This window comes from Alternaria metachromatica (genome assembly GCF_023757995.1).
Source record: "Alternaria metachromatica strain BMP 0045 chromosome Unknown scaffold_4, whole genome shotgun sequence".
NCBI classification, from domain to species: Eukaryota; Fungi; Ascomycota; class Dothideomycetes; order Pleosporales; family Pleosporaceae; genus Alternaria; species Alternaria metachromatica.
In genome coordinates this window covers 1,211,341-1,227,991 of record NW_026055495.1, presented here as the reverse complement: position 1 = coordinate 1,227,991, position 16,651 = coordinate 1,211,341, and the positions used below count along the sequence as shown (strand labels likewise).

General features: G+C 51.5%; 3 protein-coding genes across 3 annotated transcripts; 2 read left to right on the top strand and 1 right to left on the bottom strand.

Annotated features, from left to right (window-relative positions):
- Positions 1–4,368: 4,368 nt before the first annotated feature.
- Positions 4,369–5,254, top strand: J4E83_002761 (uncharacterized protein; the record flags this gene model as incomplete). Its single annotated transcript, XM_049329702.1, has 2 exons — positions 4,369–4,614; positions 4,679–5,254. The coding sequence occupies 2 exons, from the start codon at positions 4,369–4,371 to the stop codon at positions 5,252–5,254; spliced, it is 822 nt and encodes a 273-aa protein (XP_049191381.1).
- Positions 5,255–5,487: 233 nt separating this feature from the next.
- Positions 5,488–9,451, bottom strand: J4E83_002760 (uncharacterized protein; the record flags this gene model as incomplete). Its single annotated transcript, XM_049329701.1, has 2 exons — positions 5,488–7,499; positions 7,546–9,451. The coding sequence occupies 2 exons, from the start codon at positions 9,449–9,451 to the stop codon at positions 5,488–5,490; spliced, it is 3,918 nt and encodes a 1,305-aa protein (XP_049191380.1).
- An 840-nt stretch (positions 9,452–10,291) lies between these two features.
- J4E83_002759 (uncharacterized protein) lies at positions 10,292–15,772 on the top strand (the record flags this gene model as incomplete). The annotated part of the gene is made up of 1 exon (XM_049329700.1): positions 10,292–15,772. One exon carries the CDS (start codon positions 10,292–10,294, stop codon positions 15,770–15,772), a length of 5,481 nt encoding a protein of 1,826 aa, XP_049191379.1.
- Positions 15,773–16,651: the final 879 nt, after the last annotated feature.

Below are 16,651 nucleotides of genomic sequence, written 5' to 3'. Positions count from 1 at the left end.
GTCTAATATACTAGTAGGCTAGCAGGTAGTGAAGGTTTAGAAGCGATACGGCTAAGTCCGATATATTAGTAGGCTAGCTAGGTAGTGAAGGTTTAGGAGCAATATAGCTAAGTCTAATATTTCTAATACTAGAAGGTTTAGTAGGCTAGCTGCTTAGATAGCGACTTAGATTACGTAGAAGAACTAAAATGTAATAGCTAAATTAGAAAAGCTAGTAGAGGAGAAGAGTATAAAGTTCTAGGCATTCTAATTAAGTCCGTATATATAGCGTACAAAATAGGTCCGTTGCATAGCTACAGTATATAGGTTTTTACAGACTAATGCAGATAGCGAAGATATTAAAGCAAGTCTAGTAAAGTGTTGTACGCATTCGCGCATGTTCTGCTAGAACAGAAAGTAAACAGATTTAACAAATACTTACAGGCTCTGTAGAGAACGCGAATCTAGCAGTGTTAGATTTAATAGAATTAGAGACTGTAGACAAACTATAAAATACCTATATTAACCGCAGCGCAACAGTAAGCAGAATGTAGATATTATAAAGATAAAGAGGTTAATATAGTAGGCGCGCGACAGGTACAGAATATATTGCAGAATTAGAGGGGTCTGTAGAGTGTACGATAGCAGAGTAGAAGTTACAGAAAGAGCTATTAAACTAAGTAGAGAAAGAGTAGCTTAAGCTTAAGCACAGACTACTCTACAGTGCATTAGACGTGTTATCCTCTACTAGTTCTATTCTTTAACCTTACTACTACAACTACTACGCTGCTTTACGTTCTCTGTTGCGAGTGCTGTTTTGTTAATTATTTCTTTTCTATTTCTTTCTTTCTTTCTCTGTTCGTCCCGCGCAATAGCTACTATAAACTCTTAGTAAACTACTCTACGCAAGCGCAGAGCGCGCTATTAGCTACATAACAACTCTGCTAATAAAGTTATCCCGTCTATTAAGCCTAAGGCTTAATTAAAGCGCGCCCGCACTAAAACCGCTAAAGCTAGAGAGAATCGCGAACTATCTAGTAGCTCTTATAGCAGCCTAGGAAAGATTCTTAATACTTAATTAGCTTTACTCTATGCAACTCCGCGTTGCGCAGAAACCTCTTGATCGAAATTATCTACGTCTATAACACTACACTTTAATACACAACTAGCACTATCTAGAGCTAGCGCGTTAAGCAAGAGTAAAGATATACAAGACAAGAAGACAAGCAGAGTTTCTGTCACTAAGAAACTAAGAGCAAGAAAGGCGCTAGCAGAAGAGAAGGCTTTACAGGTATTAGAAACTACAGAATCGCAAACTATATCTATTCTAAGTTTCGCGCAAGAGTTCCCTGCGCTACCTAGTAGCAATAACAATGCCGAGATTACTACTCTACTTAAGTTACCTACATCTTCTAAGGTTAAGGTAAAGCTTAAGAAGCTTAAGAAGAAGGCCGGCACTATACACGTAAAAGGTCGTAGCATTATTAGCAACATTTATAGTGTTAAGACTATTAGAAGTAGTGCTAATAACAAGAACAAGAAAGAGTCTAGTAATAAGTTAAGCAAGAACAACGCTATGCGCATAATAGAATAGCAGAAGTAACAGCAATATCTCTCTCTAGAGCCTTAAGCAAGCTAGGCAATTAAGGCTTAACTAACAAGAGAACTATTTAATTAACTTTGTCTAAAAGAGTTAGTAGATGCTATACTAGTAAGTAAATACTTCTTTATTTCTCTTCTCTTCTAACAAATCTAATAGCCTTCTAATGCCGCTAAACTCTCTAAGCGTATATATACTAAGAAGAACATGCGCAATACATCTAAAGACATTACATCCCGCCTTAAGCTTCTGCTGCAGTATGCTAAGCCTTACTACTTTCTAACTCTTAACCCTAATGTAGTTGTCTTAATTACTTAGAAGGTACTAAGCGAATTCTACGAAAAGCCCGATACGGCTTAGGTTATAGAGATAGGTATAAGTAAGATCCGCAGCAACTGCTACTAATAGAAGAGCAGGGGACTAGCAAACATAAGAGTAAGCTTTCTTACTCTGCTTATAATAGACGTCTGCTAACATTTTAGATTTAGGTTAAGGCTCTGCTTAAGCGTAGTAGTTTACACAGCATTTAGCGTTGTTGTAATCTAGTTAAACTCTGCCTAAAGATTAACGACAAAGTTGCTGTCTTAGACTTTAACAAGGTTTTCACTTTTATAGCGAACGTATACAACTAAGAGCATTCTGCGCCTATTGTTAAATAGTACGCAAAGAGTAAGTAAAAGAGTTTACGCTTTTAACAGTTATGCATGCTAATATACTCTTAGGCATCTTTGTTATAGTAGCGGCTTACACTAAGCTAATTCTAGACGCTAAGTCTAGTCGCGAGAAGCAGCTAGATCCTCTTTACACTTACAAGAGTATCGTCGACGCCTTTAACGCATATTTATCTATACTAGAGTTTGTAAAGCACCGACCGACTATAGCTAATATAACCTAGAGCTTAAAGTACCTAGCCCGCGACCGCAAGAATCGATCCGCCCCTAAGAATCGTCCCAACTTCGTGAACGCAGGACTTGTAGGTTTTTCCCTACTACCAGGGGTAAAACCAGGCAAAGACGAGCTCTTTAACAATGTCGATCCGCCTACTCAACAAAGCCCTTCCCCGCAAAATGCCTAGCAGAGATAGGCAGTTTTGTCCACGCGAAGTTTCTGCGCCTCTACTATACAGAAGTTCGATGTCTACACCTTTTCTTTTTTACTCCTTATCTAATTAGATTTATAGCTATACCTAATGTAGGTTGTTTGTTTCGGTATGTTACAGTTCTTTATAGTTTCACAGAAAGCATGCCTTGTAGCAGCAGTACTTTCAACACAATGTCTTATATATCTAGCATCTAGGCCGGCCTAGTTATGTCTTTTATGTCTTCTACATTTTCTTCTGCCTTCCTAACAGTTAGGCGTCTGTTATATTTACTAGCGATAATACCCACTACATATGTATGTAGCTTCTTTATCTCGAGATCTTAATAGCAACCTTCTCTAAATACTCTTCTTTACTTTTCTAATCTGTGACACTATTGCAGGGTTATTATTATGTACATTCGCTACGTAGCGTAGCTTGCACAGAAAGCCTTTCGCTAGCGTTGTAGTACTGAAGATAAAAGACTGTCGTGAATATGCATTATCTGTTGGTGTTGAGCCCTGCTCTGACTGCCTTAGTAATGCCAGCATGTCCGGGGCGCGGCAGCGGGCCCTGCTTACTACGACCATTTAGGCTGCAACAAGCGGGGTGTACTAAGATAGCATAATAAATACATCGTAACAAGTTGTCGCATGATGTCTTCGTAACAGCTGTGCGCTTCTTCTACATGCAGCGAGTTCGATAGGGCGGCGGGTGAGGTTAATCTGAGGATGCGCTGTTACAAGCCAAAGAAGATACTATTACTTCTGACTGTGCTGCTCTTACCGTGTCTAATGTGATGCATATGTAGCTATTGCTATATATTCTACATGCTAGCAATCTTATGCGCAATGGCTGTTCGTATCCTATAATTAAAGTCATGATTTGGGAGTGTTCGCTGTCACCCGTGAAACCTGTCCACACCCTATCAATTTTGAAGACAATTACGAACAGAACGACATTAAGACTGCTATGCCATCGTTGTTGACACCTTTTAACATAGTTAGAGCATTTATGTGACATCTATGCATCAGCAATCATATGTGATATTGATTAACGCGCGATTGGTGTTGCCCTTGATACGCTTGCGATATGATATCACACAAAAAGAAGCTTTCTTTGCAAACAGGTACCAGGCATAAGATGTATCACACAAGACACTCTGCGAACACGCATTGTTCAGAGATTTTATAACATATGTTGCTAGATTTTGTAATTTTAACAGCTTTCACACATGACAGGGATTTGTCATGCCGACATTTGCGACAGCGGTGTCGCTGTTGAAGACTGTTCGGGCAAGTCATGGTGCCAAGGACGATTACGTGACAACAGGCTGACTTCGGATGAAAGGGCTACATTGACCTATCGCGATTTTGATATGCTATCCTACCCCTATCAACCCCCCCCTAGTGCGCGTTACGGAGATGTCCGGAACCCGATTCGATTTTTCCTCACTTACCGATCTCGCATGGTGTCACACTGGAGCTAGCCGGGACGACCCGTCCATACCCATCTGTCTCCTTCCTCGAACGGTATCTCTGCCACGTGCCTACGTCATAGCGCACTGTACCGGGCAACGGTGAATGCCAAGCCCAAGCTTTCTGTTTGCACTTATTTCAAGATCTCCGCCCTCACCACAGCACCAGGAAGATCTTCAGTCTTTCCAAACTGTACTTTTCAACTTCTATCGACTCGAAGCTTGAACGCAACCATGGCGACTGCATTCCACCTCTTCTCCGACCTGCCCGCTGAACTGCGCGTGCGTATCTGGCACGTTGCCCTCGAGGACGACTACCACGATCTCAATGGCCGCAACCGCATCATCGAGCTCCATAGCTACAACCCAACATCGAATACAATCGCTGTCGCGGTATCGCGTCGTTATCCAACGCTTTTCGAAGTCAACTGCGAAGCGCGATGTGAAGCTGCCAAAGCCGGCGGCGGAGAGTGGGTTACAGTAAGTGCTCGTTCAAAATCACTACCTTGAGGTTCGGTATACTAACGCTTTTGTTCTAAACCAGGTCAACGCACATTGCCAGAGCAGATGTAAGACGAAGTACACGACCACCTTCAGCGTGTACATGAACTTCTCGCAGGACGTTCTCTTCCTCTCCTCCCGATTCCTCGTCGACAACGACGACCGCGGAGGACCAGGTATCAGCATCCCGGTGTGTCTTGAGGAGAAGAAAGTGCGTTTTTTGGTTACTTTACTGCGTCCCAGCGTCATCAAGAAGATTGCGTACCTCATGCTCACGGCGGACCTTATTCATGGACATTACAAGGGCAAACTCCTCGAGCTGTTCACTGCTCTCAAGCGTATTCATTTCCAGGCTCACCATCGTTTTCATCATCTTCCCCGAATCAGTGAATCTGTCCTACAACACGTCCGGAAGGTCTTCGACGCAGAACCACCACAGGTGTCCTACCACCATATGTACGAAGTCCCTGAGCGGAGTACTCTGATTTGGCTCTCAGTGTCTGGCGTGTCAAATGTGGAGTATGACGGCATTCGCAAGGTCGAGTGGGGATTCAGGAAGGACCTGTGGGTTCCGAGGGCGAAGAAGAACGGATCGGGGACTCTGCAAAAGATTGCGTAGGGAGTGCGGAAGATGGACATATCTTTTACGCGAAATGTATCAGGCTGCGGCTACATGGCGGAATTGAGATGGGACAATGGCTTCGCCCGACCTATTGGAGCAAGAGAGTCAGGTCAACGAAGCAGATAGCGGCGCCATCAAGGGGCCCAATAAATGTAACACATCAAAAAGCGGCAACGAAGGATAACAATAAATTCTCGTTACCCCAACCCAAACTCCAGCTATGCGTACCCCTACACCCCCTGCACCTTCCGATAACTCGGCGGCTTAAGCGTCCTCCTCAACAACTTAACCGCATAAGGCGGCACAAGACTAATCGCCGCAATAACCGCAAACTTCCACCAAAACGCCACACTGCCCACGTACTCAAGATCAAAATACCCCGTCAAAAACGGCACCGAGCCAAAGTAAATCACCGCCGTACCCACAATACTAGCAATCATGATCCAGTGCCACGTCGTCACCTCCATAGCCACCATAACAAGCTCATTCACGATAAGCACGGAGAAACTGACGCTGACCATCTTGAGGAAAGTGGGGTCAGGTGCCGCAGGCGGTGTTGTGGATGTACCCACGCCAATGAGGAGTTGAGAGAGACCTTGTATGATGGAGCCCTGGTAGACAGAGACTGCAACCCATATGAAGAAAGATTTGTAACTCAGACTACGTCCTGTTTTGAGTTCGGCGTACAGTTCCGGGTAGAGGTTTGCCACGCTCTCATCGACATCGCGGTCTAGCACGAGAGAGAACACTGGCATCATGGTGTAAATCGTGCTGTAGCCGACGAGCAAAAAGTCTTTGTACAGAGCGTTGGGCTCAAAGCTGCTGGCGATGGAGAAGACGGTTTGGCAGATACTGATGATGAGACCGCGGTGGATGACGAATTGACTTAGTTTCGCGGAGCGCTTGTAGCTGTTGCGGCCGTGCCAGACGAGCAGTTTGACGAGGTAGCAGAATTGCTCGATGGAGAAGTCGGCTGCGAGAGAGGCTTGGCGGCCCTCTTTTCCTACGATGCCGACGCCTACGTCTGCGGCCTGGATCATGGAGACGTCGTTGCCGCCGTCGCCGATGCAGCATACGCGCTTCTTCGTGAACTCGCGGATGAGGCGTGCAACGTCGGCTTTTTGGGTGGGCGAGCAGCGGCAGGCGACTACGGTAGGAAGTTGCACGGCGACGGTGATGAATTCTTGGCGGAAGTGTTGGAGGAACAGCGCGAGGGATTCGCCGTCGATGAGGAGGCAGGCGTCTAGTTTTCCGCGGAGGAAGTCAAGGGAGGAAGAGGCGAGGTCTTTGCGCTTTAGCTTGGCGATGGTGTGGACATATTGGCCGCGGGCTACAAGTTTGGACGAGACGGCTACACAGCGGGCTGTTTCTACTTTGTCGCCCGTCAACATCCAGATCTTGATACCTGCGTTGCGGAGGAGTTCAAGGGAGGGTTTGACGTCTTTTTGGAGCTTGTCTTCGACACCGGTGACACCGAGAAGCTCTAGGTCATTCTCCAGATATTCTTTTACTACGTTGGCGACGGCAGCATCGCGGTTATTAAGGGCAAGCGAAGCCTGAGCATGCTTGGTGGAGAAGTCTTGATAAATTTGCGATGAGAGCTTCTTGCGGCCGACGACCAGTGTTCGGAGACCTTCACGGGCCATATTGGCTGTCTCTTCATCGAGCCAGTCGTTGGCGGCAACAATAGAGGTCATGACAGTATCGGCACCCTTCTGGTAGAACCATATCTCGCCACCATCATCAGTGGGTGATGATGCTGGACCCTGATAGAACTTCACGACGATACCCATGCGCTTGCCTTCTGATGTGAAGGGAAAGACATTCAAAATGCGCACTTTGACGACAGTGTTCCCGCTGTCGCACGATAGAAGGGTCATAGATTCGCGATCGCGAGACAGAAGCTTCAAACCAACAGCCTCGGTCCATCTGACGATAGCAATCTCATCGGGAGAGGAGGCTTGGTATGTAGTCACTGTCTCCCCGTTCTCTTCTTCCGTGGTCGGCGTTACGTTATGACAGAGAGCTAGGGCTAGCACAACATCGCGGACCCGGGATCCAATCTCTCGGCGCGTACGAGTAGCTGAGGTGAGAGGTGCGATGTATGCAGAAGAAGGCGTGACAAGCGATGGGGCTTCTCCGGCGGGTGGTGTGAAGCACTGGTGAACGTATGATGATACCTCGTCCATGGCCTCGTTTGCGTACGAGACTGTGCCGACGTGAATCTTCTTCATGACCATCTCTACGTACTGTTAGTCGTGTCGAGATTACTTCATGGTTGAACATACCATTCTGTGTCAGAGTACCTGTCTTGTCGCTCAACAGGTACTCAATGCGACCCAGGTCTTCTGGGATTGTGCTAGTCCGAACGATAGTACCTTTGATACTTTCATCATGCTGTATGAACCATGCATAGACCGACTTGCCCATATCGAGATTGACACGCAGACCTACTGGGACAATAGTGGAGAACAGAATGAGGAATCTCAGCATTGACGCCCACCATTGCCGGCCTTCGATGACCTGGAATCGCGCGAGTGCCACTAGGATGAAAGAGAGCGAGAGGGTGAAGATACATAGCCACTTGGTCAGAGAGTTTATCTCTAATTCAAGCAGACCAGTTTTGGATCTTGAAGGCGATGTAGAAAGCGCTTGACGAGTTTGTGGGCCGGTGTATACGACCACAGCCAGTAGACTGCAGCTTGATGCAACGACAGTATTCGCCCAGATGGTGTTGTCGATGCTCAAGGGTGCTGACTGCACTTCTGTGGGGGACGTCGTTTCTTCGTTATCATGAGGGTCATAATGTCGCTGTGTCTTGGGTGGCAGTTCAACGGTTCCGTAGAATTCATTGACCTTCTTGTCCGGTTTGCCGGCCACGACGCGGAGCCGGGTGTACTCGCCAATATCCAGATTCTGTGTAAGTGGCGAGGTCAGGCGCAGCTTCCAGTCGGTTTCACCGTCCAACTGATCTGTTCGGATGAAGGCTTCTCCTGAGGTTCCAGAAGCTGTGGCACTGTCAACCTTGGCCGTGTCGCCGGTGTCCATGCCATCAATAAGCGCAGCCGATGAACTTTGCGCCTTGGAGTCATCTTCAATAGGTGCTGCATTCTCGCTGGAGTAGCTCTTGAGGAGCACCATGTCGGCAGGCACTCGCTGGTCCTTGCCGAGTTTCACGACGTCTCCAACTCTGAGGCTCCGAGAGGGTTTCACAACTTCCCAGTAGGTGCATGTCGCCAGACCCTTGCCCGAAAGTCGCTGCTCCTCATCATCAATGTCTGCCAACCGACCCTCGTCCTTGGGCTGCTTCCTCAGGCGCTTCTTCCTCTGCGAGTTCTTTCCGGGCGCGACGCCGTTCCCAAGGCTGTTCTCCTCAAACTTCAGAACGGTGTAACCCTCCGAGTTTGCTTCTGCATCTCTCCGCCGTCGAGCAATATCGTCCATAGCCTCTTTACTCAGCGTTATCGTCAAGACGAAAGCCAGCGGTGCGATGTATGTCGACAAATAGCCGATCCGGAGGACGGGTATGACCTGCGATAGGGCGACGAGCAGAAAGTACATGTTGATGAAGAAGGAGAACTCATTGTAGAGGGTGCGTGGGAGGAAACTCCACGGGGTGTATTTGGCATTCGACACGGCGTTCGCGGGGAATCTCGAGGTCTGAAGCTGGCCGACGGAGATGGTGCGCTGGGTGGTCGGATCGTGCTCCTCGTCGGCATCCGACTCTCCGGCGTCGTCGCCTAACTGTATGGGGGCGTTGTTCTGGCGTGAGAGGAAGCTGGGCAGGCGCATGTTGGAGCCCAGGCGGGAAAGCGCGCTCGGTGGTGGCTGCCGTCTTCTCCGTGGTGTGTGCTGCTCAGGCAAGAGCGGCGAATCGTCATCACCTGACTGGCCATAACTGCCAGCAGAGTCTCTCTTGGACCCTTCATCGTCGTCCAGCAGCCCTCTTAGGTCGTCCTCTTCCGGCTCTTCCTTCTTCTTGTTCGCGCGCAGCCTGCCGACTCTGAGATTCCTCAGCGGTATTCTCGCACCCAGCTCATGGTATGGCCGTCGTTGCTCCTTGGACTGGCGCCGTGGTGGTGTAGCGGCGGACTGGGAGCGAGAGGCCAGAGGGTCCAGCTCCTCTAGGTCGAGTTCTAGGTCCGAGTCCTCGTCTGGCGCGTTCGGCTGGTGGTACTGGTGGGGAGCGGCCATGGCTCATGGGCTGGCGGAGAGGGTGCTGGCTAGTTCCGCCTCATGTGCGACGGGCTGGGTGTGGTAATGGCTGCGAGGGTTGCCTTCGGGGGTCCGCGGCGTTTCGGGGGTGTCTGAATGGGCTGTCTGGGTGACTCGATGTTTTGTTTCGGCGGCCGAGCGCTGTTTGGGCCGTGTCGATGGTATATGACGTAGTTCCCGAGAATAGTAGCTGTTGCAAAGGGAAGGGCGGTATGTGAATAGTAGAGTCCATCAATATGTGTCTCGACGTCGCGTCACTCTGGGCTGTGTGGCGCAGGCGCAGGGCTGTGGCTCGAGGACAGGGTTGCCGCGGCGGGCCGTTTCAATGTCCAACCTTGGGCGCAGGAACAGCTGGCCAGATCGCTTTCCCACCCTTCCTGCCAGATTACCTACGATGCGCCCGGGGATCGCCTCCGATATTTGATTCTCGCTGCCTTCCTGGACGAAGATCGCGTCTTTCGCAGTTGTGCGACACGCAGAGCCCATGCTCTTCTGCTTCTCTAGAGGTACGTAGCCATGTTCTCTGTCTCTGACGTAGAAAGGGATGGCGATTACGCCTCTTGCGGGTCGCGTCCAAGTCACCGTTGCGACTTCCTTTCACGCTCAGTCATAGGCACTTGCGTTTACACAAACTCCTTTCTCCTGCATAATTCTCCTCGGTTTGCATATTTTGTCCCACGAGGCGTCTACCGTGGCATGTCAGACCTCGCTTCACCACCCCGACCGAGGCCCAACCTTCTGGCCACGGACCCCCAATTCCAGTGCTGACTGCCTGTGCAGTACTTGTAGATACCCTTTGAATTACCTAATTATCCCGTGATGGACGAAGACGGCCCCAACTTTTCCTACGCCTACGGCGGCGCGCCTCCCACCCCCTCCACAGCCTCGAACGCATCATGGAATCCCGCATTGCGCAACGAGAAGGAACTGAGTGCACCACCTAGCGCGAAACCCACGAATCAGTTCGCACAAACCAAACCAGAGTCGTCAGAGGAAGATGACGAGGAAGAGGATGACAGTGAGGAGGCGGATGAGGAGGACGATGATGAAGAATCAGAAGAGGAGAGCGAGGACGAAGAGACTCCTTCAATGCCTGCAGCAGCTGCACCAATCGCATCGGTACCTGCAACCAAGCCCGCGCGGGAAGAAGCAGAGACCGACGAGTCTACTGCGCGCGACGACACAATACAAGCGCCACCAAGCGCAGAAGCACCCCAACATCTCGAACCCCTGGAGGGTGGAGCAGACGGTGCCGACGATGAAGATCTAGTTAGTGCCACGCAGGCACTCAACATTACCGAATCACAAGCGACACCAGCAAAAGCCGAATCAAGTGAGGAGGAAGACTCGGATTCCGAAGAGGAGAGCGAAGACTCGCGACCTGCAGCGCAGATACAACGGGAGGAAAGCTCAGAGGAAAGTTCAGAAGAAGAGGCGGAACCCGAACAGCATCCCGAGGAGAACTACGAGCACCAAGGAGAGACCACAGCTCTGGAGGATGCTATGACGGATAGTGTCAAAGTGCCTTTGGTAGCAGACACGGAGGCTGATGAGTGGGGCGCTTCCGGCGACGACCCCTTTGATCTTGGTGGGAAACCACAAGAACCTCCTCTGGAGACACCCGTGGCGGAGGCTGTTGGGACAACCGTCGGAGACGACACTATTGGGAATACCACAGTAGGCGGAAACACTGGAGCCGACATCGACTGGGGCAATTCGGAAGAGCAGGAAGACTTCTTTGGTCTGGGCGCGAGCCAGCAGATCGAACCTGCGCAGGCGGTAGACCAAAGTCCTGGCGCGCATGTGGTACAGGCCGAAACAAAAGCTCCCGAAAAGAACGAGTGGGATCTGGATCTTGACCTGGACGACGACTTCTTGCCTGACCAAGAAGAAGCACCCGTCATTGAGTTGAGCGACGACGAAGGCTTCCTCGATGATGAAGCGCCAGCACCCGCACAGCAACCCACGCAAGCCGCTCCTTCAGGAACTGCAAGCCGATATGCTCCTCAAACTCCTGCACTCGCACCCGCACTTGCCCCGGCAGCGAACCCATATGCCCCTCAGTCGCAGCCCGCGGTGGCACCAGCTTATGATGGCTTTGGACGGAATATGGCTTTCCAACAGCAACAGCAGCAGCAACCACCTCGACCACCAATGGCGAGTTCAGCGCAAAGTTTCGTAGACAAGTCGAAAGGAGGTTATGCCTCGCCATATGATCTGCCGGAAGACATCGTAACTACCCGAAAGCGACCAGCTCCTCGAACAACAGTGTCTGCTGTACAGCCAACTCCACCACCCCCGCGAACTAGCAGTATGTCTTCGAACGCGGGGCCTCCGCGACCGCCATTGTCGTCGAGCATGTCAGTTGCTAGTCTGTCTCCACCCTCATCAGGCCACTCCATGCGGTCTCAGATGACCGGCATGCCACCACCGGCTGCACCTCCAAAACCCGCGGTCACAGCCAAATCACCATCGAGTGATTTCTTCGCCGAACTGCCTGTTACTTCCAAGCCTCGCCCATCTGGACGCTACACCCCGCAACCGAATATGCCTGTTCAACCTCCAGTCAGCCATCCTCCCCCGCAACTTCCTCCAAAGGAGCGCACCGCTTCAACCTCGTCCTTACGGAATGAGTTCATCCCAGATGCTGCCAAAGTCGCTACTCCTCCTCCGTTCAGGCAGCCAGAACAGTTGGCCATGTTCCCTACTCAGCCATCGGTACCTGCGCGAACAAACAGTCTTCCCGTTCCTCAGCCAGTGCAAGCGCCTCCTTCCACGAGCAGATACTCTCCTGCTCCGCCTCCGTCGGGACCAGCTGCCAATTCACGGTACTCTCCTGCACCCCCAAGTGCACCAGCGGCGAACCCGCGATACTCGCCCGCGCCTCCGCCAGGACAGCCTCATGCTCGTTATCAGTCCGAGCCGCATAACAACTTGACCCGGACTCCTTCACAGCCTTTTGCGCCCCGTACTTCCAGCCCGCTAGCCTTTCATAGCATGCCTCATCAGCAGGAACAAGCCCCCGAAAACAATGCTCAATATCCTCCAAACCATCAGGTCACGCAATCGGCTGATGGAATGCCCCGTCCACCATTCAGAAGCCCACTGGGTGAGGTTAGCGAGATTGAAGAGCAGGAGCCAATTCTGAGTTCGAGGCCGCCTACTGGACGGTCAGAGACGCCACCTCTAAGGAGTTCACCTTCATCAGCAGTCGGCTCACCACGGAAGACCGATGGCTATGCACCAAGATACCAGCCAGCCCAGCCGGCCGTCCCACAACGTTCTCACTCACAATCTCCAACAGCGACTATGAAGCAGCCTGCATACAGTATGATGCCTTCGTCTTCAGTCTACGGCGGCCGGCCTACTGCTTCAAGCTCGGTCAACGTCATCCCCCATCGTCGACAGGCATCAGTCAACTACGACTTCATTGTCCCCGAAGACGAACGCTCGGCAGACCCACTCGAAAGATGGAAGGGTCATCCTGTGTTCACATGGGGCCTAGGAGGCAATGTTGTTACGAGCTTCCCTAAGCAGATTCCTCGCTACGGAGGTGGCGGATCAGCGCCGATGATGAAGAGTAGCCCTGGTGAGATTCGCATCCAGAGTGTCAAGGAGGTTCTCCCTCTGCCAGAAGACGTTGCCAAGTTCCCTGGTCCCCTCAAGGCCAAGGGCAAGAAGAAGGATGTGTCAGCATGGCTTGGCCGTAAAATCGAAGCACTTGAGAACCAGTCTAAAGAGCCAGGACTCGAACACACTATGAGCGAAGACGAGTTGAAGCGCGTGGATGATCGCATCCTCCTTTGGAAACTCATGCAAGCATTGGTCGATAATGATGGCAAATTGGAGGGTACTCCTGCAGAAGCCGCTGTCAAGAAGCTGCTACTACCTCCAGGCGACGAGACATCTGACGAAGCCGGTTCATATTCGACGGCAGCGGACATTGTCGGACGTTCAAGATCCAACACCTCCAACCTCCAGGCAGAGCCCATCGATCCCCGTGCTGTTGAAGATCTGCAGGGCATGCTTGTCAAGGGTGATCGCGAGAAGGCTGTCTGGCATGCTGTTGACCAGCGCTTATGGGGCCATGCGATGCTGCTGTCTTCTACTCTCAGCAAGGACATATGGAAGCAGGTTGTCCAAGAATTCGTTCGAAAAGAAGTCAAGAAGGCTGGACGCAACAACCAGGCGCTGGCTGTATTGTACGAAGTCTTTGCTGGTAACCACGAGGACTGTATTGACGAACTGGTACCTGCTTCGGCTCGTGCCGGATTCCAGATGGTGAGCGCTGATGGTGTTGGCGCAACCCAGAACGCACTCCAGGGTCTAGACAGGTGGCGGGAGACAGTTGCGCTGATTCTGAATAACCGTAGCGAAGGTGACGCATCAGCGCTACTCTCGCTTGGAAGGCTTCTGGCTCAATACGGTCGCATTGAAGCTGCACATGTGTGCTTCATCATCGCGCGTTCGGTTCTGAAAGTCAGCGGAGTCGATGACCCGCAGGCTGATCTTGTTTTGATCAGCGCTGACCATCGTCTCAACCCTCTGGAGATGGGTGTCGAGATGGAGCCAATATTGCTGACCGAGGTATACGAATTCGCGCTATCGCTGTCATCTCCGAGCGGCTCGTATGTCATTCCTCATTTGCAAAACTACAAACTTGCACATGCATATCAACTCGCCGAGAATGGGTACCGGACAGACGCACAAGCATATTGCGATGCCATTGCAGCGGCAATGAAGGCTACAACTCAAACCTCGCTATACTACAACGCTGCTTTCATCGCCAGTCTTGACGATCTGAGCAAGCGACTGTCGCAGTCTCCGAAGGATGGATCGTCATCGTGGATCTCGAAGCCTAGCATGGACAAGGTTGGAAGCTCGCTTCTATCAAAGTTCAACAGCTTCATTGCAGGAGACGACGAGGACAACACAGCCAACAAGTCTGGTGGGCCAGACGGACCTTTCGCTAAGATCGCTGGTAATAGCCCATCCCTCACGCCCTCACAATCGAGCACTGATCTCTACGGCGCAATGTCTGGCTATGGCGCTCCAACGCAACCACCTGTTCCCGGCAACTCAAGGTATGCACCATCGAACGCGTACGCACCAAGGTCGTCTTCAGAGCAGCAACGATCTCGTTATGAGCCTCAAGGTCGACCATCGATGGAATCGAACGACAGCTTCGGCGTGCGCGCAGCATCTGACACCTACATGCCTATGACACCCACGTCAAATGTGTACAGCCCAACTCAAAATCAACTGAGCCCACCGAGTGCACGCACGGCAGCTAAGGCACAGTCGTACTCACCCCTTCGTCCGGAATACAGCCCAGCTCAGCCTTCCTTCGGTAGTCCTTATATGCCCACACCACCTATCGGAGAGCCTTCTCTGGCCCCTGCGTTTGGTGGCTATCAGCCTCAAGCGAACTCAGATGAGCCGACAGCAAACGAGCTCACCTACGATCGATACGGACCTTCGTCATCCACCTTTGAGCCTCCTGCGTACCAGCCATACAATCCGGATGAGGATGACAAGGAAGATGAGAAGCAGATATCAAAGAAAAAGTCTTTTATGGATCTTGACGACGATGACGACCTCGCTGCCCGCGCCTCGGCCTTGAAGATTAGTGGAGGCAGCAGCTCCAAATCAGACGCAGATAAAAAGGCAGATGAGGCATTCCGCAAAGCCGCCGAAGCAGACGCTCAACGCGATAAAGAAGCCGCAGCAGCAAAGAAGGGAGGATGGCTGTCTGGGTGGTTTAAGAAAGATCCCAACGCCGGTCCTGGTCCTATCAAGGCCAAGCTGGGAGAAGAGAGTAGTTTCTACTACGACACAGATCTTGGCAAGTGGGTAAACAAGAAGGGCGGCGCGGCAGACACGGGTAAGCCCGCTGCAACACCACCACCTCCACGTGCTGGACCTCCCGGCGGCGGAGCTCGAAGTGCCTCAGGTAGCGCCGCACCCACACCGCCTATGGGTCCTCCCGGCGCAGGTGCACTGCGTCCACCTACCTCCAACCCCCGCTCGTCGTCACTGCCGCCGCCAATGGGTGTAGCAGGCTCCCGCGCATCTACACCCGGCATCCCAGAATCGGACGAAGAGGGTTTCGCTGGACCCAAGCCACCTACGCTGGCTAGACCCAGCTTCGGTGCTGCCTCCGGACCGCCATCACGACCGGGCACTGGTATGAGCAATGCTAGTAGTATTGACGATTTGCTCGGCGCACCTCAAGCGAGGAAGGGCCCGGCGGGTAAGAAGAAGAAGGGTGGACGCTATGTCGATGTCATGGCCAAGTAAAAACATTACGGGAAACGATCAAGATATGGAAATCGGAGATAGATGGCCGTTATCAGGACGCACATGTCAGGGATGAACAATGGTTGTCATGAAGGATTCGGGCGCGGCATACAGGTGTTCCTGCATTAGAAGGAGTAAATGCATTAGTCTCGCATCCCGAGCCCATTCCTCGGGTTAACACAATTGTACTATTATATTATCGTTGTACTCTATCCTATCATGCGCACCATCACTTCAGTATCGCAATCGTGATAAACGTGTCGTGTGTCCCACCCCGGGGGGCGGCCCCAGCCTGTCCACTTTCCTCCCTCCACAAAAGATACGAAGAACGGCCTTTTGCTCGGAGCTGTTGCTGGCTGGGCGTTGACCAAGTGGCCCACTGGGGGCGGATTGGGCTGGCGGTGGTCGACCCCACAAGAACGGCAAACACACCCGATTACGGAGATGACGCATTGTCCGGCTAGTTGATCGGTGACATGCGCTTTCGCGTGGTCGGTATCGCCAGGGTCTGGCGATGGTTACACGCGCTGCGCGCATGGCTATCGTGCAGGATGTTCGAAGGAGTCTTATCGTTGTCGCTTACTTGATGTGTGGTGTGTGTATGTTGTTGGGTGGGTAGTTTCTCGGTGCCATATCAGCACAGCTAGCCAGCCCTGTCGACGCCTATCTCCCCGACTCCGACTCGTGCTGTGGAGCGAACGATTGCAGCGTCGCATTCGCAGCTCTCCCAGCTCCCAAGACCGCTAGGATTACTATTAGTCAGTCTAGCCCTTTGGTGGGCTTGAGCCAGCTGCGGGGATTTCGGCGGCGCTCGCGTGGTCATCTTTTTATCTTGGGTTTTCGTGTTCCTTATCCTGTTTGACTGGTGCTATAGCCCTG